Source organism: Balaenoptera physalus (genome assembly GCF_965194825.1).
Source record: "Balaenoptera physalus genome assembly, chromosome: 11".
NCBI classification, from domain to species: domain Eukaryota; kingdom Metazoa; phylum Chordata; class Mammalia; order Artiodactyla; family Balaenopteridae; genus Balaenoptera; species Balaenoptera physalus.
Window position 1 is genome coordinate 8,297,177 of NC_138896.1, and position 20,883 is coordinate 8,318,059.

General features: G+C 42.1%; 2 protein-coding genes across 7 annotated transcripts in view; one reads left to right on the forward strand and one right to left on the reverse strand.

The window, feature by feature from the left end:
- The window catches only part of SYCP2L (synaptonemal complex protein 2 like), a 73,519-nt gene extending 56,035 nt beyond the window's left edge, over positions 1 to 17,484 (forward strand). The window contains exons 26-32 of one of the 5 annotated variants that reach the window (XM_082413286.1): positions 1,188 to 1,289; positions 2,348 to 2,454; positions 3,350 to 3,441; positions 3,976 to 4,075; positions 4,181 to 4,239; positions 14,401 to 14,666; positions 17,381 to 17,484. In XM_082413286.1, coding sequence (XP_082269412.1) covers positions 1,188 to 1,289; positions 2,348 to 2,454; positions 3,350 to 3,441; positions 3,976 to 4,075; positions 4,181 to 4,239; positions 14,401 to 14,446 — 506 coding nt within the window. In that variant the 3' untranslated portion in view covers positions 14,447 to 14,666; positions 17,381 to 17,484. Of the gene's footprint in view, positions 1 to 1,187; positions 1,290 to 2,347; positions 2,455 to 3,349; positions 3,442 to 3,975; positions 4,076 to 4,180; positions 4,240 to 14,400; positions 14,667 to 17,318 lie in introns of those variants that run through there. The other 4 variants (XM_082413283.1, XM_082413284.1, XM_082413285.1 and 1 more) reach the window with 4 other exon arrangements.
- ELOVL2 (ELOVL fatty acid elongase 2) overlaps positions 16,535 to 20,883 on the reverse strand; it is a 63,168-nt gene continuing 58,819 nt past the window's right edge. For both annotated transcript variants that reach the window (XM_082413408.1, XM_082413409.1), the window contains one exon: positions 16,535 to 19,610. In XM_082413408.1, coding sequence (XP_082269534.1) covers positions 19,488 to 19,610 — 123 coding nt within the window. In that variant the 3' untranslated portion in view covers positions 16,535 to 19,487. The remainder of the gene's footprint in view (positions 19,611 to 20,883) is intronic.

Below are 20,883 nucleotides of genomic sequence, written 5' to 3' on the forward strand. Positions count from 1 at the left end.
CTTTACTTTTTATTTCCCTACCCCTATCTTTCCCCTCCCTGCCTCCCTCTCCCCACTGGTAACCACTAGTTTCTTCTCCATATCTGTGAGTCTGTAAGAGGTACAAACTATGAGGTATAAAATAAGCTGCAAGGATATATTGTACAGCATGGGGAATATAGCCAATATTTTATAATAACTATAAATGGAGTATATAACCTTTAAAAATTGTGAATCATTGTATTGTACACCTGTAGCTTATCTCACATTGTACAGCAGCTCTACTTCAATTTTTTTAAAACAGAAAATGTTTAGTAAATGCTGAACTGAAAACAGAATCTGTATTTAAATCTCATCAGCGGAGGCTCTCGGTCACTTGAGCTAGCGAGGACCCAAGATGAGCTCCTTTATGAGGCAGCTCTCAGTTCGGTGCTGAAGCTCGTGTGTCACCAGCAGGTGGCGCCCTCTGCGGGGTGATCCGATGCGCTTCCAAGGGCCAGTCTGCCTGGAAACCTCGCCGCCTTGCTCTTTAGCCCAGAGCCCTGGAAGTGGTTTTTTTTTTTTTTTTTTAAAGCAACCATCTGCCTTTTTTTTTTTTTTTTTTTTTTAATTTTTTATTTTTGGCTGTGTTGGGTCTTTATTTCTGTGCGAGGGCTTTCTCTAGTTGTGGCGAGCAGGGGCCACTCTTCATCGCGGTGCGCGGGCCTCTCACTGTCGTGGCCTCTCTCGTTGCGGAGCACAGGCTCCAGACGCGCAGGCTCAGTAATTGTAGCTCACGGGCCCAGCTGCTCTGCGGCATGTGGGATCTTCCCAGACCAGGGCTCGAACCCGTGTCCCCTGCATTGGCAGGCAGATTCTCAACCACTGCGCCACCAGGGAAGCCCCTGGAAGTGGTTTTGATGCCAACCATTACTGCTTTTCGTTTGACGCAGCCTGTATCTTGCTCAGGGGAGTGTTTCTGAATGTTACTGAGCTCATCAAAGGGATTGCACGTTCCCGTGGGTCCTCTTTCAGGCACCAGTAGACTTAGTGCTTTGATACTTGTGTTGTCCTTAGTCAACATGCCAAATGATAAGCAATTTGCAACGAGTAGGGAATGAGTTTCGCTTGCTGCTCATCAAGGCTAGATACTAGTGAAAAGAGAGCAAGATAAATTTAGGACCCAAGAAACGCGTGTGTGGTTATCAGCAAACTGCGCTTGCCTTTAGACAGAGCAGATGGTCATTTCGCTAAGTGGAAACAGTCGCGATTGGAAGAAGGCGACGCTCCAGGATGCCTTTCCTCAGTGGCAGAAGAAACAGACTTGGCAGGTAACATTGTGCGCCCAGCCAGCCGGTCAAGCAAGAATGTGGCAAATGTGTAAGCGCTGAATGTCCCAACGGGAATTACAAGGCAGTTACAGTTTTAAGATCATAGTAGCTGCAGGACCCTAAAAACTAAGCACATTGTCCTTTCAGAGACAAGTGCATTGCTGCACAAATGGTAGCTAAAAGCAAGCATTATCTCCTCCTGGCAATCTGATTTCTGCCTCTTAACTCTTTGTGGCAATTTTCAGGGCCTAGGTGTTCTTAAATTTACAGGCCTCTGCTTTAGGTGATGATTATTAGCTAAATTTTTGAGTTAGAAATATCCCCTCTGTACAAATGAAGGAGACTGATCTGAAAAGGCTGCATATGTGACGTTGGCCTTCTGGATGAGTGACACTATGATACTTTGAAACAAAAGGCTCCAAGAAGGCAAATTTGGAAGCCCTAAGGTACTCGAGGACTGTGGTTAAGAGCCAGGCAGCCTGGGTTCCAATCCTGGAGCCGTCAGTGTGAGCTTGCACCAGTTATGTGATATCTGTGTTAAAAGTGGGCACTAACAGTGCCTATCTCACTTGGATTTTGTGAGAATTAAATGAGTTGATACATACATATCCCTTAGAACAGTGCCAGACCCCTCATGAGCCCTCGTAAAACTCCTTGGCACCCAGAAGCTGTTATGCCAGCATTGCCCCTAGAAATGCCCTACCCATCACATCCTCCGAAAAGCCTCTTACAACACCTCAGCCTGCTTCTTAGACGTACTATCAGTTGCTCTGATTTAAAGTGCTGGGAAAGTTTGGATGAAATGAGCACTTGCCAGAGAGTGAGTTTTGGTGGGAAGCAGCATGAAGCATCCGCCGAGGACTATTGGCTCAAGCTGGCCTGGTGGGTCACGGCCAGAGTCAGCCCTGCTGCGGTCACAGCCAGGCAGCCAGTGGGGCTTCTGTGGATCGCATCTGGGCTTCCAAATGACTGTCCACGCTCTGGGCAGCGGGTGGACTGAGCACACCTATTTTGAGCCCTTTGTTAGTTTTATTTAATGTTCTATTCTTCCTGTTCAGAAGGCATTTCTACTTCATCCTTAAAAGTTATTCCAGAGAACTTGAAAGGTTCTGCGATGATCACCACCTTTGAAAACTTCACTAGAGAACTGAAAAGAAAATACGAGGTAATGGTCCACTAAAAATGAAAAGCTAGCTCGTTATGTGTTTAAAGTAACAGGTTCATATTCATTAATACCATTGTTATCCTTCCTGTGTGAAGGTGTCCCTGAGTCTCTGGGGAGGTAGGTTTGTCTTAGCTGTGGTCACTGAATTTAGTGCCTTTGTGAATTGTGGTTTATATTTATAAGACAGCTATTCCATGTCCATTTGCTACCATGGGACCAGATGGACCTATATGGAAAGGTTTGGTTTTGTTTTGTTGATCGCATTCTCAGAAAACTGGACAACCAGGAAGCAGTGATTTGGTCACAGTGATAGACAAGGAAGAGAAGGCAGGGGGACCATGTGGATGAGAGAGGTGTCTGGGACAAAGAAGGAGGTGACCGTGGGCAGGTGGTCAGCTGAGTGGTGGCCAATTGAGACACACTGCACATACAGGCTGTCACAAAACCTTGCCTGCAAGGTGAACTTTGAAACCACTTCCATCCCCTCCATTTTGTCCTACTATTTATAAATCCCTACTGAGTTATCTATTAGCACATTTGAGAAAAGTATCTTACCCTAACATAGATTCATTGAACTAACTTGGAAGATCTCCAATCTTATTTTCTGCAATACCAGTGTAAGCTAATTTATCATGGAAATTTGTTCATGATATTCAATATGTGTATTAATAGCATGAATATAAGTTTTACTATTTTTAGCTTATTGTCCTTTATGGGTATCAAACCTGAGGTAACACACGAAGTGTGTGGCATGGTGTCTTATTACAGTTCTTTAGTGATAATGTTTGCTGTGAATATTATGTGCAGGCAACATCTTTTTAATACAAAGCCCACACCCGATTTGGGTAGTTATGTTTAACCCAACCGTGCTCATTTTGTTATTGTTATGGTTTAGCTTAGGTACAGAAGGAGCCCACTTTATTCAGAAACTGCAAAGCAAGCACCAGATTGCCTAATAAAACTTTTAAACCAGATACATCTGTGCAAGTAAGTGTTGGGTTCAAAACAAGTTTATGGACTTGGGATCCCTAACAAACAACATTTCCAAGGGGAAAGAAGAGAAAGGAGACGTGTATTTTTTTTAAAAATAAATTTATTTTATTTATTTATTTATTATTATTATTATTTTTTGGCTGTGTTGGGTCTTCGTTTCTATACAAGGGCCTTCTCTAGTTGCGGCGAGCGGGGGCCACTCTTCATCGCAGTGCACGGGCCTCTCACTATTGTAGCCTCTCTTGTTGCGGAGCACAGGCTCCAGATGCGCAGGCTCAGTAGTTGTGGCTCACGGGCCTAGTTGCTCCGCGGCATGTGGGATCTTCCTGGACCAGGGCTCAAACCCGTGTCCCCTGCATTGGCAGGCAGATTCTCAACCACTGTGCCACCAGGGAAGCCCAGGAGTCGTGTATTTTTAAGACAAGAACCGTCTAGAGAAAAATATGAAGTATCTTTGCAGAAGAGTAAGAAGGTCTTGTGTCAGGTCCAGGCGGTCCCAGTGAAATTCGTTGCTTCTGTTTTTGTCAGACTGAATAAACTAGAACAGTTTCACACTTTCGTTCTTCAAGAGCTGAGCAATCTTGAGGAGGATATTGGGGGTCTGCAGCGCCTTGAAGAGGATGTTCTGGTAAGTTCTTTTTGTTTGGAACATTCTCTGTGACTTAAGAGGATCTGTTCCCGGGTGGAGTGACTGTCAACCACTTCAACCAACCAACCTTTTGTTCAATTTTAGGAATTTTGGGGGAAACAGTCTGATGATCTGAGATCATTCTGTGAACTGCAGCTGCTGAGGTATTTATTTATTTATTTTTTAACAAACATTCTTTCTAGAAGTATCTTAGTGGAAGTATGAGGCATTTAGCTAGAGCATGAGCGGTCGATGTTGGTAAAAGCTTACGTAAGTAGCTAATTAGCCGCGTCTTTTCTAACCAGCCACTTCCGGGGCACTCTCTGGGCACAGGGCGTGGCTTGGGATATTGCTCAGGAAAGATCATCCGAATTTCAGTGTTTTTTGATACAAAGTGTTTTCTTTTTAAGCAATATTTTAAAAAATTAAAATAGATTTTAAGAAAAATATAGAGGTTTCTGTGTGAACAGTTGATTTTCATTTAAACTGAATTGTGTTCTTGAAAGAATATATTCTATACACCTTACATATAATATATGTAAATATTTTAAACATATATATATATTTTAAAACAACACATGGGTTTATCTTGCTGCACGTTCCTTTCACTGTGATTAGTCAGTTATATTCTGAGGCTGCTGCTTCTATCCATTTGGACCATTGTTCCTCTTTCTAGAGTGTAGGGAGTCGGGGAATGGAGAGTGGAGCCCTTCACTCCACTGCCTGTGCCCTGGGAGAAATTCTAGTGTTTTCTTCCTGCTTGAATCAAAAGGGATCCCTATATAAAGTTATAATGGCTAAAGCTTTCTCTACTAGTTGAGCATCAGCTTTTATCACAGAAATGTAAGTCACGTGGCTTTAAAAAGGATATTATTCTTTTTTTCCTTTCAAAATATTTATTTATTTATTTATTTTTGGCCACACCGTGCAGCATGTGGTTCCCCGACCAGGGATCAAACCCTCGCCCCCTGCATTGGAAGCTCAGAGTCTTAACCACTGGTCCGCCAGGGAACTCCCCAAAAGGGTATAATTCTGATCACATCGTTCATTTCAAACCAGAACAACAAAAACTGTCAAAATTTGAGTTATCCATTCTGCTATTTACTCCAGTTAACATAATGAATAATAATGACAGCATAGTCTATAGATTTTCAAAGTTCTTTCATACACACATCATCTTCCATGTACCATTATACATGATGAAAGTGGATATCCATTTAAAATCTCTTCACTGAATGCCCATGGTTGGTTATGAATGGTTCTTAAACTGGTTGGAATAAGACCTCCTAACACTTTTAAAATTTATTGAGGATCCCCAGAGAGCTTTTGCTTTGTGGGTTATATCTGTGAATATTTTCCACATTAAAAATTGAGACTGAGTTTTTTAATGTATTTAGTTAAAAATAACAGTGATAAATCATTACATACTGATGTAAATAACAGACTTTTATGAAAAATAATTAGACTTTTCAAAACAAGAAATTTGAGAAGAGTAGCATTGTTTTATGTTTTTGCAAATCTCTTTAATGTCTGGCTTAATAGAAGACTTTATATCTGCTTCTGGATTCAATCCATTGTGACACCACACAACACGTGGCCTCTAGAAAACTCCACTGTACATTTGTGAGAGAGGAAGAATGAAGAAAGCAAATAATGTCTTAGTACTAGTAACATTATTACCAAAATAGTTTTGACCTCACAGAACCTTTGGAAACATAGTCTCCTTAGGGGTCCCAAAGGTTCACACTAGAATTTTGACATCTTTGAGAAACTGAAAGTTCTTGCATCATAGTAGTATAAGGGGGACAGTTACTTGAAATGAAGCTGGGAGCATGACTAACTCTCTGTGACCACGTTTGTTTGTTTGTTTATTTATGGCTGTGTTGGGTCTTCGTTGCTGCACGCGGGCTTTCTCTAGTTGCAGCGAGCGGAGGCTACTCTTCGTTGCGGTGCGCGGGCTTCTCATTGCGGTGGCTTCTCTTGTTGCGGAGCACGGGCTCTAGGCATGCAGACTTCAGTAGTTGTGGCTCGCGGGCTCTAGAGCGCAGGCTCAGTAGTTGTGGCGCACGGGCTTCGTTGCTCCGCGGCACGTGGGATCCTCCTGGACCAGGGCTCGAACCCGTGTCCCCTGCTTTGGCAGGCGGAGTCTTAACCACTGCGCCACCAGGGAAGCCCTCTGTGACCATGCTGAGGAGTTTGAATTTTATACTAAGGGTGAAGGAAAATATGGATGGGCTTGAGCAAAGGCATCGGGTGTGATGGTGATATAATCTGATTTATATTGTAAGAAAATCTTTCTAGTTGCTATGTTGAAAATTGATTGGAAGAAGGAAGAGTAGCGGAGGAAAGCTTGACTGGAGGCCTTTGGAGAGGGTGAGAAATGGAGAGACTCCAGATACGTTTGGGAGCTGGAATTAGTAAATTACTGACAGATGGAAGCAGTAGGTAAAGGAAGGAGAGTCAGGGATATGCCTCCTAGGTTGCTGTCTTCTAGCAATTGGATGGTGCTGCCACTTAGAGAGAGAAGGAAGACTGGGGAGGGAAGTGTGGCTGGAGCAGAAGCTAGAGTTCATTTGTTAACATTTTAACTTTCAGTTGTCCACACACCTCCAAGTTTTGATGAGAACCTGGAAAAATGGACAATTTTCCAGAAAAATACAATTTAATAAAACAGACTTCTAAACAGATGTGAAAACATGGGCAAATATTCATAGAAGAAATAAAGTTGTTAAAGAACTTCCCTACAAACATGTGTATGGTCCAGATTGCATCACAGAGGAATTCTACCGGTCCTTTAAAGAGGGATAACTTTAGTGTTGTTGAAACTATTCTAGCACATAGGAGAATAAAAATTCTCAATTTTTTAAAATAAATCTTGCATTGCAATACCAAAACAAGAAAAATTGCAGAGAGACCCATGGAATAATCTCACTTATGATCGTGGGTGGTACCATCAGAAGTCAGTCACATTTTAGTTAAAAGAAGGAGGCAAGGAGGTATTTTCTTCCAGGAAGAGGCTGAGGATTTTGGGGAATTTGTTGTCAAGAGATTGAGCTGTAGGGGCTAGAGAGGAGGAGCTCAGGAGGGTGGGGAAGGGGAGTAGATTGGAGGAGGAGATGTACAACCAGCAGCTGGTGAGAACGGATGACAGTGTGGGTGACAACGGCTGTCTTTTTGCAGTTACGAAGGCAAAAAGGGATTTGAAACCAGACAGGATTGACTCTGAGAGACTTTTAAAGGAGAGAGTTTATAGAATTGCCACTGGGATCCCTAATGCTTCCCGGATGGGCCAGTGGCTCATGGGGCTACCACTCCAAGAGCTTTCTGGCAGTGTTGTCAGGCCCACCGAGTAAATAAATATGGAATGTGTAGAGCAACTGCCACCTCTTCTGTTTTGGGACACAGTCACTTTAAGGACAACCACCCTCCCACCCAACTAGATTCTTTGAATACTATTTTGTTCATTCCTACAGCATTTAATAACGGGGCTTGTTGAGCAGATACCAACTTTGAGATTTTCTTCAAGCTAGAGGTCGGAATTATGTTCCCTAAGTAGACCATATCCAAATACATTTTAATAAGAATGCAATTTCATTTACCTTAAAGAATTTAGTATTTCTTTTTTGAAAACATGTGTTCCATTTCATTTTATTTGAGAGTAAATGAAGTGGGTGATTTTCTAAAAACTCCTCAGTGTCCAAAGTTGTGATTTGAGATTTCTGACACAGCAGTTATTCCACTTCTAGGAAATGACCTTAAAGATGAAATCGGACTGTGCAGAGACATGTAGACCAACATGTATTACAAACTACCCTAATAGGGAGATATTGGAAGGTATCTAGATGCCCAGCTAGTGTTTGGTTAAGTAGATTGATACATTCATGTGATATACCATGTTGCCATCAAAAAGAATGACTTAGATCATATTGACTTGAAAGATGTTCAACATGAGTAAAAAGTAAAAGCTTGTTGCAAAGCAGCTTCTATAACAAAATCCCACTTATTTTTTTTTAAAGATTGTACCAATTTACACTTTTTTAAAGTAAATTTATTTTATTTTTGTCTGTGTTGGGTCTTCGTTGCTGTGCGTGGCTTTCTCTAGTTGTGGCGAGCGGGGGCTACTCTTCATTGTGGTGCACGAGCTTCTCATTGCAGTGGCTTCTCTTGTTGCAGAGCACGGGCTCTAGGCACGCGGGCTTCAGTAGTTGTGGCGCGTGGGCTCAGTAGTTGTGGCTCACAGGCTCTAGAGCGCAGGCTCAGCAGCTGTGGCGCACGGGTTTCGTTGCTCCACGGCACGTGGGATCTTCCCAGACCAGGGCTCGAACCCGTGTCCACCGCATTGGCGGGCGGATTCTTAACCACTGTGCCACCAGGGAAGCCCCCCATGTGTTTTTAATGTTAGATGAGGGTGCATATGTTCATATGTTCACTCACTCAATGAACTGTTGAGTCTTTTAGGTACCAGGTACTGTCTTAGATCCTGAGGGTAGAACAATAGGCAAGAGGTCCTTGACCTCATAGGGAGTACATTCTAGTAGGAAGGTAGAGGGTAAACAATTAAACAGATAAGAATTCATGATAGTGGTAAAGGCTAAGAAGGAAAAAAGTGTGAGGTGAGAGAATCTGATAGTATGGAAAGAGGAGAGTCAAGTGAAACCTTCCGAAGGAAGTGAAATTTGCATTCAAACTTGATGGGTGAGATGGAGCCACTGGTGGGAGAGCAGGGCAAGAGCACTTCGGAGGAAATGGACGGGATGTCTGAGGCCGTAAGCAGCTTGGTATGTCCTAGGAATTCAGTGAGGGCCAAACAAAAGGACTGAGGGTGTAGCGGTATAAGATGAGGTCAGAAGACCGGTGCGTGGGTGCTGGTGGTCACCTAGGGCCCTGCAGGCCACAGTAAGGACACTGGATTAGATTCTAATTGCAATGAAAGGGATAAAAGTAAAGGACTGTCCGTTCTCAAGGGCGTGTGTGTGTTGGTGTGGGGAGTCAGATCAAGGTGCCGGGGCACATGGAGCTGGAAGGGTTGCTGGTGGGTTAGATGTGGTGGGTGGGGAAACAGCAGGATTAAGGGCAACTTCCAGCTTGGGGCTTGAGCAGCGAGGTGGAAATCGGTGTCATGTAAGGAAATACTGAAGACTAGGAAAGGTCTGGTTTTATGGGTAGGGGGAGGAGGAGGATATGGATAGATATTGAAGACTTGATTTGACACATACATCTGATTTGTGACTTCAGCGTCTGGATGGAGTTGTCAGGTGGGTAACTGGAAGTTCAGGACTGAAACTCACGGCAGAGGGGCTTGAGCACGAGACTGGATGAGTTGACTTAGGGACCAGTTGTAGAGAGCAGTTGTTCCAGGACAGAATTCTTGGGCTGCTCCAGTGTGTTGAAGTTTGATAAGGGAGAGGAAGCCAGCAGAAGAGGGCAAGAGGGCTTCCCTGGTGGCGCAGTGTTTACGAATCCACCTGTCAGTGCAGGGGACACGGGTTCAAGCCCTGGTCCGGGAAGATCCCACATGCTGCAGAGCAACGAAGCCCGTGCACCACAACTACTGAAGCTCGTGTGCCAAGAGCCTGTGCTCCGCAACAAGAGAAGCCACCGCAATGAGAAGCCCACGCAGCGCAACTAGAGAAAGCCTGTGCACAGCAATGAAGACCCAACTCAGCCAAAAATAAATAAATAAAATAAATAAATTTATAAAAAAAAAAAAAGAAGAGGGCAAGAAAGAATTGTCCAAGGACGGGGTGGTGTTGCAGAGGATGAGAGCGTGTGGGTACATGCATATGTAGTAAGAGGTCTAGATTCTAGAAGACATTCATCAAAATGTCATCTGTGGTTATTTCTGTGTGGTGACATTTTAGGTGACTTTACTTTCTATATAGGCTGTTCTGTGTTTTTAGAATTTAGTGCAAGATATAAATTACTTTTGTGTAATAAACTTAAACAGCATAACATTTATAAAGTAAGAGTGAACTTTTTCCCCTCTCCCCAACCCTCCCTCTTCTCTATGATCCAGAGAGAACTATCTCCTTACTGTTTAGTATATGTTCTTCTAGATATTTTCTCTATGTTTATGTAAGGATATATACAAATCTCTTTATAAGTTTAATTATGTATATTTTAAGTGACAAATGATATACTAAATATTATGAGTATTGCTCTTCCTTTGTTCTCTCAGTAGCAGAAGTAGGATTCCTTTCCAAGTCAATAGTAAGGATCTGCTAATCTTTTTAATAACTGTAAAGTATTCTAGCTTATGGGCCTACTACAACTTATACATGTGATTTCCTATTGATGAACATTCAGATTATTTTAAATTATTTCAAATAAATCTGTAGTGAATACCCTTGTACCTATATCTTGAATGACTTTTGTTATCAGGAAGACATTACTATTTTATTTGGGGGAAACAAAAATAACAAATCTCCAAATCAGAATAGTACTAAAAGAGAATATGGGTAAAAGACTAATCTGGGCTAAGAATATTAGAATTCCCAGCCCTAGTGGGGAATTGGATCAAATGCGAATTAAATGTACGTGTTACAGTTGGTCATATGTAAGAGAAATCAGACTCCAGCGGCTAAACCAAATAGGGATTTAATTTTAACCCTGTAAGCAGCAGCCGGGAGGGCTGAAACAGCAGCTTTAAGTGGTCGTTAGGGACCCAGGTTCTTCTAGCCTTCTGCTCTGCCATCCTTCGTGGGGCTTTGGGCTTCTTGGTCACAGGATGGCAGCTCTGCCTCTAAGCATGTCTTCTCTACTCCAGGCAGGGAGAAGGGGATGGGTGAAGGATTTGGTAAAAGACGTGTGCCACTAGAATCTATTCTCCCTTTTTTTTTTTTTTGGCTGTGCCACGTGGCACGTGGGATCTTAGTTCCCCAAGAAGGGATCAAAGCCATGCCCCCTGCCGTGGAAGTGTGGAGTCTTAACCACTGGACCGCCAGGGAAGTCCTTCTCCCCTTTTTTTAAAATTAGGGAAACAGATTTCATGGAAGCCAAACCAATAGACTTTTGTCTCCATCTTGTCGAGTCACGTGAACCTCCCTAGTTACAAGGGAATCTGGGGTGGCAAGAATCTAACTGAGCATATTACCGTCCTCCCGCAAAGTGGGGTTCTGTTAATAAGGAAGAAGGGGAGAACAGATGTTGGATAGGTAACCAGTAATGTCAGTCATGCCTAAATTAAATTATATGTGCTGAACACAGGAAAAAATGGAGAAATAAATTGCACAGGTGATTCTGTCTGCCATTCTTCTCAATGAGCATGCGCCCTAGTGTTTGCATGAGGATGGGAGACTGTGTTGCCTCAGTTGACATCAGCTCCTACCTACCTCTTGTGTGAGCATCCAACTGGGCTCAATGACAACCTGGTTATTAACAACATGCAGTTTTTTCATACAAGGTGGCCCCAAAAGCCCGCCCAGCCACTTTATCTGGTGCTTCACCCAAGAAATACCTGTCTTTTCTCCAACACCAGAGGGAAGAATAACCTAGTGCATTAGACTGTCAGGAGATGGCATGTGTGTCTTGAAAGCAGCACATGTTTAAGAGAATTTTGAGAGCGATTTTGACCCCGGGCAGTTTCCCCCATTGCACTGATCTTAGCTTCCAGTGGCTGTGTAAGACGCAACTTCAGTGAATATCTGAGTTAGGGATGGAGTCGATGAAAAGGAGTGACATTCATGTTGGCTTGCTGAGTTCTAGAGACCAGGAAGGGGATAGTTCAGGCTCCACTAACTACTGTTCTCCTGTTCCTTTTCCACCAGTCTGAGCCACGGGAAGGAGATAAATCTACCTCAGGCCACAGCAGCGGTGCCTTAATGCTCTGTGCTCATTCACTCCAAACGGAATTCCTGAGACCAGTCAAGTTGGAATAGTCTGTAATATGTTGGTAGTTTGTCCATTTGTTTACAAAGGTTAACCTTTTGTATTAAAATTTGGTCAGAAAATAGGAAATTCAGGATGTTTAGCAACTTGGAGTGATTTGCTTTTTTTTTAAATGATTTTTTAAAGTAAAATTGATTTTTGAGAAGTGTCTTCAAGTTATTTGGGGGCAGGGAAACCTCAGCATCTGTATATATACTACTTAGTATATCTCTTTAAGGGAGGGTTTACTTTTATTTTCATAGCTTAGATGAAAATGGTGTTGTATTTTGAAATAGTTACTCTTTCATTTGATCTGCAAATATTCTAGTTTCTGTAGAACTTTAACAAAACTACCAGCTTTAGCAGAGGAGAAATATTCATCTTTCAGTAATTACTAAATGCTCTAATAAAGTCTGGTGCATGAAGTTGTATATACAGTTGAGTGAATTTATTTTAGGAAAATGAAACCTACATAAGTTCAGGCCATCTACAAAGTAACTTTGCTCATGATTCGATAAATACAATTAAAGACTGTAGACTGAAAACCAGCTTATACATTATATAATTAAGTTACATAATATAGCTCATTTATAGTTTAATCAGCCTAAAGCAATCTTTACAACCCCAATTTGTCATCATTTTTCTTGAAAATTTTTTAATGAGGTACGTTTTAGTATATTGTTGTAAGCTTTATAGAGTATAAAAGTGTTTAATTAACTTCGTTTTTAGACGTGATTAACATTTAACTTAGTGCACTGAGTAAAGCAGATTACCCTCCATAAAGTGGGTGGGCCTCGTTCAATCAGTTGAAGGCCTTAAGAGCAAAGACTGAGGTTGCTGGAAGAAGCAGTTCTGTTTCAAGATTGCAGCATAGAAATTCTGCCTGAGTTTCCAGCCTATTGGCCAGCCCTGCAGATTTCACACGTGCCAGCTCCCACAATTTGGGGAGCCAATTGCTGAAAAATATCTCTCCCCCATCTATAATTTATTTATACATATATTTTGTATATCAGGATATCTATATGTATATCCTATTGGTTCTCTTTCTCTGGAGAATCCTGACTAATACCAGTGTCTCAAAACCAGTGTAGCTGAGACCTCTCCAAGGAGCCTAAGGAATGAAGTGTGTGTGTGTGTGTGTGTGTCAGAAAGGTGGGCAGGGGGTCGGAGTGGTTAGACTATGTGGATAATAAGTGTCAGTTTGGAATTTTGGTGCTAGAAAACTAGTATGTTAAATAAAGCAGTAAATCTCCAACATGAAAGAAACTCAGCTTTGCCTTTGGTCAAGGAAAGCTGGAAAAACTTGTTGCCACGTGGACCAGGATCTATTGAGCAGGAGGCCCAGCTGTACTTGGTCAGGCTTTTATGTTTCTGGTCATTTAATCATTTGATTCTCCCATTTATGATATGGTCATTATTACTGACCTGATAATAGAGAAACAAATGCCGTCTGTGTTCCAGAGCACTGGTCACTATTGGCTGAAACCCCTCTTACCAGGAATTCAGGTAAGCTAGGGGCTTGCCTTTTGGTTTTTCCATTGGGTCACTGGGTTTCTTTCTTTATGTGGCACAGGCATTTTTAATTGTTTATAACGGGACACGGTGGCTTTGTAATGTGTCGGCTAGGCTGACCTGAATTTCCCAGGATCCCTGCTCCTGTACCTTTCTGGTGAGAGTGGGCCACAGAGAGAGGCCAGCGGGAGGCTTGCAGGGCAGAGTAACGGGTTTGCCATTTTGTGTGCACGTGCCCTGTGGCCTGTCTGCTGACTGCCCTCAGTGCCCTAAGGCAGATGCTGGGCCTGCAGCTACTCTGCCTTCCCCTGATCCTCTGTCAGCTCCTCCTCTGGGCCAGGTGTGTGCATAGCTCTGTGACACAGGCCCTAGCTTTTGCAGGTCACCCTCATCCCCAAGGTCAGAGGCAGCTAGGCTGGCAGTCTGTCCTCGGGAGCTCCAGCTCAGGGCTTGCTCTCGGTCTTCCCCACTCCGTATCTATCCCCACTTCCTGACTGCTGTGTAGACTTCAAGCTCCAACATCAGACCTGATGACAACAGCCTTACAGAGGCTGCTTAATCACTCCCACAGCTGTGTAAGGTCAAGTTCTTGACCTTACAAGGGATATATGTGGGTATCACCTAGTGGTTCTGCTTCTCAGCTTGGACACTAATAAACAGTGCAATAGTTTATTTGGTTTTTTTGGTTATCAAAAGAAGAATAAAACTTCAAATAGACTTCAGAAGTGTGATTACTCTCACTCGGTGATGGTGTTTCAGTTGTCTTGGTCATTTTTCTCGAGCCAGGAGTAGTAGCACGGTGGTGTGAGCTGAATCAGGAATAAAGAGTGGCCTCAGCATTCATCTTTGGTTCCCCACGTGAATGAGGGGAGACTGAATCCTGACATGTTTAACAGCATAAACAGCACATTCTTACCATTTTGTGTTAACCCCCGTTTTCCCTCTAGGGGGTGCCCACTGGACGAGAGCTCTTTGAGCAGAGACCTTGTCTGATCTCTTCACCATTCTATTCCAAATCCTAGTGCGACACCTGGCACGTGGGGGGCACTGGAGGAAGTGCCTCACCATTGCGGAGGGGATCGTGACTCCCTTTAGAGTCCTGGGTGTTTAACCTCTGGAGTTTCCTTGGACAAAGTTTTCTCCTTGTCTATTTGGAGAATTGCTCACCCATCAAGACAGCTCAGGCACTGTCTCCTTTGGGAAAGTTTTCGAGGTAAGCTGTTTTCAGTACTTCTGTTGTTTTATAATTAAATGTTTCTCCATCTACGTTACCAGACTATGAACTCTAAGGGCACATATTTCATCTGGGTCACTTCTGTATCCCGAGTGTAATATACAGCACTGGGAAGGTAGAGTTGATGAGCTTTGCAATTGAACATTACTATTTCTAGTAGAGTCTATAAAAGCCCATAGGATTAAACTAGCTTTAAAAAAAGTAAAGGCTAGTTCTACATGGACTGTCTTTGGTAGAGGGCTTAAATCTTTCAGAGAAATTTGCCACTTGTAATATTTATCATTGGGGTTACAGTCAACGGGAAAGTTCATTTCCCTCGAAGTACATGACATCAGTCCAGGCAAAACTGTGCAGAATTTTTTTCAGTGCTCAGATCTCACGAATTGAGGTGCCTCCCGGGGTCAGCTAGGTTCACAGGCCAAGTGTAAAAGGCTGCGTGGTGGTAACTGGCGAGCACAAGAGCACTGCCCCGTCTCAAAGGAACAGACTGGTGCATGCAAATGCCACGGTACGTGCCGGAGCTTGGAGAGCGCCGACGAGGGCTGTGCTGAGCCTCACGCCAGCTGGGCCCCACGTGGGATTTGGCCTCAGATGGTGTCATAATGGGCTCCCCGTGGGCTGCCCGTAAGAGCCATACTGACTGCGTTTACAGAGCGCTCAGTGAGGGTATGACTTTCAGATTTACTCGTCCTCTTAGTGTCATCCGAGCGTTCCCTCAGCGCAGCTTCTCAAGACAGAAAAATGACCTACAAATCAGTAGCTTTTTTTTTTTTTTCCCCATGACTGAAAGTCATGTGTTACTGAAGGTCAAGGGATATTTTAGGTGAGTGTAGTTTAGGGGTCATAAGAGTGATTATTTCTTTACCTGCCCTGGAGTAGAACTCTTCTTTAATGTGAATGTAATTTGATTTTGAAGAAAGCCTAAATAATGAATTTAAGTAGTAATAAAATAAATTTAATAATAAAAACACACTGAATTTTCCTTTATACGGAGACACTAAAACTTATTTAGGTGAACGTTTATCATGTATAAGCAGCTTCTAGTTTGCAACGACAGTTACTGTGCTTTATTGAATTGGTTCCACCCGTTGTTTAAAATAATGAAATCCCAGTAGATTAAGAGGGAGGCTCTTTAGCCCCCATTCAGAGGTAAGATGAAGTTTCCCCTCGTCAGGGCCACCTCCCCCTCCCTCTTCCCCTCCTGATCTTCAGTATTTTCTGCCCCATCCTCGTTACTATCCAGGACTTTAAGCTACTTATAAGCAGACTTTGAGCCCTTTTTTGTACCATTCTGTGTGTTTGTTCTCAACGTCACATTAAACCTCTGCTCTAGGCGTCGACTATGCCAATTGCCAATCTGTGATCTGCTCCATGCTCTTAAGTCTCTGCCAGGCTTCACCAAGGTCAAGCCTCAGCTCACATGCCTACTCCCGAGCTGCGGTGGCCTCCTGTCTGCCCGTCTCTGCAACAGGAGAGTCCAGGGCTGCGGAGCATGGCACCACGTTGTTTGTGCCTAATCTCATCATCTCTTCACCCAATCCAGTGATCCTCCCTGGGTTACCCTGTAAAGCGGTTTTTGTGATAACCTTTATATCCTCTGCTTATCTAACTGGTCTTAACTTTTCCTTATGAATGACCATTTTCTGAAATAGTTTAACTTGGTATATGAATACTACGTAAAGGTAACAATGTTACATAAAAGCCCACTGCTTATTGAAATGAATTAAACATCTAAAATTAATTGCTAAAATGTCACTTTAAAAAATTCCTGAGTAATAGGTCACTTGGAACAGCATGCAGAACACATTTTAACTTCTTTGAACCAAACAAAAAGAATCACAACATACTTTAGTGTACAAATCAATTTATTATACAACAATTATACAGAATGCTTTTTATCTACAAAGAAAAATGGCTTCTCCTGCCTCCCCGGCTGCCCCAATCACGATACTATGATCTTAACATATAAGTATTTTCAAAGGAAAACCAAAAAAGTGATATCCTTATTTTCCAAATAAGGAAGTCCCCAGAAACATAAAATGATATGGAAATACTGGAAAGAACTAGACTGGTCTCTTATACAAAGTGCTAGTGGTCCATCACAGTAAACTTAAAATACTTAAAAATACTTCTCTAATGGAGAGGACTTCCCCCCTGCACAGTATGCCTAAATAGTTCAGTATATAATTTCAATGGGTTGAAAGTAAACATTCCATTTTGTTACTTAAAAAAATTGGAATTAGCAACATATATGCTTACAATATTCATTTAAATGTTTTCATACCTATGAGTAAGAGGAAATTTATTTGGGGAAAAAACTTTTTTTTTTTCTTAACAAATTATACAGATTTTTTTTTTAAAGCTTTGCTTTAGGAAAATCACATTAAAAGTAAACATTTTGTTTAAAATTGTAACTTAGAAACAGGTGAAGATATTTACCTGATGCAATTTTTGTGACTAAGACTTTATACAGCTCTGTATTTTTTACCAGCCCTTGAATGGTTTAAGGCAATAAGTGTTTCATTAAGCTTCTCTAGAATTAAAGACCAAGTTGGAAATAAGCATCCTGAAACCTCTAGCCAAACTGAGCTTGAAAGTGTAAACTAACCAAGTTTTTCCCTGTGATCAGAGAGGTTTCCAGCTGCCTGGGCTTTCTCCTTCGGCTGAAGGGTGCTTCCCTCCTTGTTGTGCAGATATGAAGCCCATCAGTGCATCCAGAACTGCAGGTATGAGGCCAACTGGTGAGCCCAGGGCCTCACTGACGATTAAAAATAAGCTGGAGCCAGTGACTGACCAGTGATGTCTGTCTTCTGAGTCTCATTTTTACCTGCGGTGAGTGCACTTTGGTAACAGATTTTAGCTCATGTCTGAGACCTAAAACTGAAGTAGAGCCCAGCTGCTCCAGGGTGCTTCGTCCTCAGTCTGTCACGGGTTTGGTCACAGAGGAGTGCTGAGCCATGCTCGAAGCGAGCCCTTGTTTTAAAGTGAGTTTCTGGGAGAGAACGAGACGTATAACCGTGCAGGTATGATGTGATGGAAGCGGGGATTAAGCACCCTAAAGCAAGTCAGTTTTAGAAAGCTATTTAGAAGGATCCAAGAGTGAGGGGGCATCAGACAGAAGATGTCTGTTCGGTAGAAATGGGTCAACTGGCAGAGAAGGGGCTACAGGGCACCATGCCCTCACCGTGAAGACGGGACTAAGGTCAGTCACCTTTCAGAGCAGCAGAATCCCAAGGGGCGTTTACAGGAAACGAGTTGGTTTCGTCAGTGTATGTGTCAGTACCGAAGTCAGTGTGTTTGTTTTCCTGTAGTTTAAAAATTTTTTCCAAATACTCATTAAAAAAGAGAAATGCCCCCCAAAGGACAAAGTCGTTCCGAAACAGACTGTAATGTGTTGGGGCAATGGTGAAAATGCCTTTCTGGCACTTAAGCCTCTGATGTCCATGTTATGACCTAAAAACTTCTTAAAATAAGGTAGGAAGAAGATAAAGTTGGCAAATCTTGTTTTATAGGGCATAAATCTTCATCAAATCTTCAGAAAATATCCTCAGTTTCCATTCTTGGGACAATTTAATAGTAAATAATAGCCCCGCCGCTGGGAGAAGGGAGATGGTCCTGCTAACCTTCCTCTACTCTCGTGCTTCTCAGCGGAGCTCGTGTTACTCGGAGCAGGGAAAGGAAGTGCCGAGATAGCCAAACTGGTGCTTTTTGTTGTGGCTCGTTCCCAGCCCGTGGCTCGGTGCCGGAACCTTCCCATAGCCCTCTTTTTCTTCCTATTTATTTTCAAAAACTTAACCTGCAAAGAGTGATAGCAGGTATTTGGGGATAATACTCAAAAGGAGGCTCATGAGAAATCGTCGGCAAGTTCAATGTCTGTTTTGCCCCCAATGCTCTATTAAATTCTGATTTATTAATAGTCCAGTGACATATCATTCTAAGAAAAAGGGCCCACTGGACTCCAGTCCTTGTCAGAAAGGAAATGGGCAGGCAAAGTCAGATCCTACTTTTAAAACTGAGCATTGTGTCTGTATCCTAACCTGGGGTACCTTAACATCGGAGGTAGATGTGAATATATGAATAATTAAGGAAACCCAATTAAAACTGAGGAACTACTCCTACCCAAGCCCCTGAGCTATGAAGGTTTGGTAGAAGATTTTTCTTCAAAGTAAAAAAAAAAAAAAAAAAAATACAAACTTTATTACCATGTCACTAAGTTGAGAATTAGGAGTAGTTGTGGGAACTTGAGACTCCAGAGACCGACGAGAGAGAAAAGTTCTGCTGGGTTTTCCATTTATGTGACCATTTGAATATTTTCTGGGATTGATTCGTAAAGGAACAAATGGACTGATTACGTACTGAGAGTTATTGCTGAAGATAGATTAGAGCATACCCTGTATTTAGAAGACAATTAACATTTTGTTTTAAACGTTTTAATCTGAACAAAACTCTAACTTCTTATTTGCAGATTTGCTGTGAGAAACAGTGCTCCCCGTGTCCTGGCTTTGTAGGTGCAGAAGGCTTTATCAAGACAGTGTCTGGTGAGGGGTTAGGTTGGTGCGGGAAGGAGAGAAGTCGCACCAGTTCTGAGGTCTGCAGAGTTGTCACCTCACTGCTGATGGAAGCATTCAGTCAACAGATTAACCTATTAGCAATATAGTAATACATTCTCCGGGTACAAATGATTTATAAACTCAAAAGAAATTAGTCTATGCTAAAACATATATAACTTTCAATTCAGTCTTTGCTTTAAAACAAGCGAATCTGTTAGGCTATTTATATATGCTTTGTCTTACTCAACATTTATTGTGCTTTCTTGTTTGTTATTCCATTTGTTGCAGTGAAGTAGGCTTTGGAAAAACCATTAACTTCTTTCCCTGCACGTGGCTCTTCCCCATCTTTCTTCATTGGCTTTTTCCGGTATGTCTGTTGGTTGTGTACATGTTGAAGAGAGAAAGAGAAAAGAATCTTTTAATAAGACCTTGTCTATAATGTGACATATGGTCTAAAACAATGCATGATCTTCACTGGGTACTGAACTTTCTAGTAAGAATTCTTGTTTGTAATATGACAATTTTTAAGCTTTGGGTTAAAAATAATAATAGGGTAAAAACAAGACGGATGCATGAATTCCAACAATGAAAAGTTGTTTCTTTCGCCTTATCCACATCAGGTTAGTATTTATGTATTAAGTTTTATGGGATTAGCATTCAAATTATTCTGCATTAGTTGCTTACTTGGAAAGAATATGATTTTTTGGAACTTTTTAAAAAATCAAGGTACAAGTGACATACAACATTGTTAGTTCAGGTGTACAACATGATTTGTATATATTGTGAAATGATCACAAAGTCTAGTTTACCATCACCACATATAGGTACAGAACTTTTTTCTCTGAGATGAGAACTTTTAACATCTAATCTCTTAGCAATTTTCAAATACGCAATACAGTATATTATTAACTGAAGTCACCATGCTGTACGTTACATCCCCATGACTTATTTAAGGATGTAATTTTTAAAAAATACAATTCAAGTGAAAAAGTGCTGTTACTTTAAAAGTACTAGTACCTGGGATTTTGGCTTGATTTGCGTTCTCTCATATTCGTCCCACTTTTTTTTTTTTAAGCAATAGCATCAACAAGGGTCAAGACTGAAAAGCATACACTCAACTTTAAAGGACTAAGACTCCGTTTGAACCAGCAGGTAGGGCCATAGCTCTGAGCGCCACCGCCCCCTGCTGGGCTACCGATTCCCTTCACGTTTCAACACCAAGGTGATTGATTCCCTTAGCCTTCCTGCAACACTGAGCAATTTTTTGGGTGGGGGGGAGGCGGCAGGCCTGGGTGGTGGCTTTGTTTGGTTCTCTCAATGGTTATTTCTCTAGAAATTCTCAAAGGAAACTTTTATCTCTTACAAAAGACAAAGCCTTGCCAGTCCAGTTTCAGGAACACAAGAGCGGAAAAGCTGTCAGAAGTTCAGTTCCCACAGTTGTCCTCTGTGTAAAACCACTATGCATTTGCTGAAAGTCAACCCAAACTAAAAAATCAGCAAAGCAGGAGAAAATACAGTTGAATACAATTTCAAAAGTACTGTTTTGAACAAACTGTGTGTGTTCTCATTTTTCTTATGCAGCTTTCTGTTTCCGCAGCCCACAAAGGAGAGCAATTTAAAATCTACCACCACGTGAGGCCTGTGCT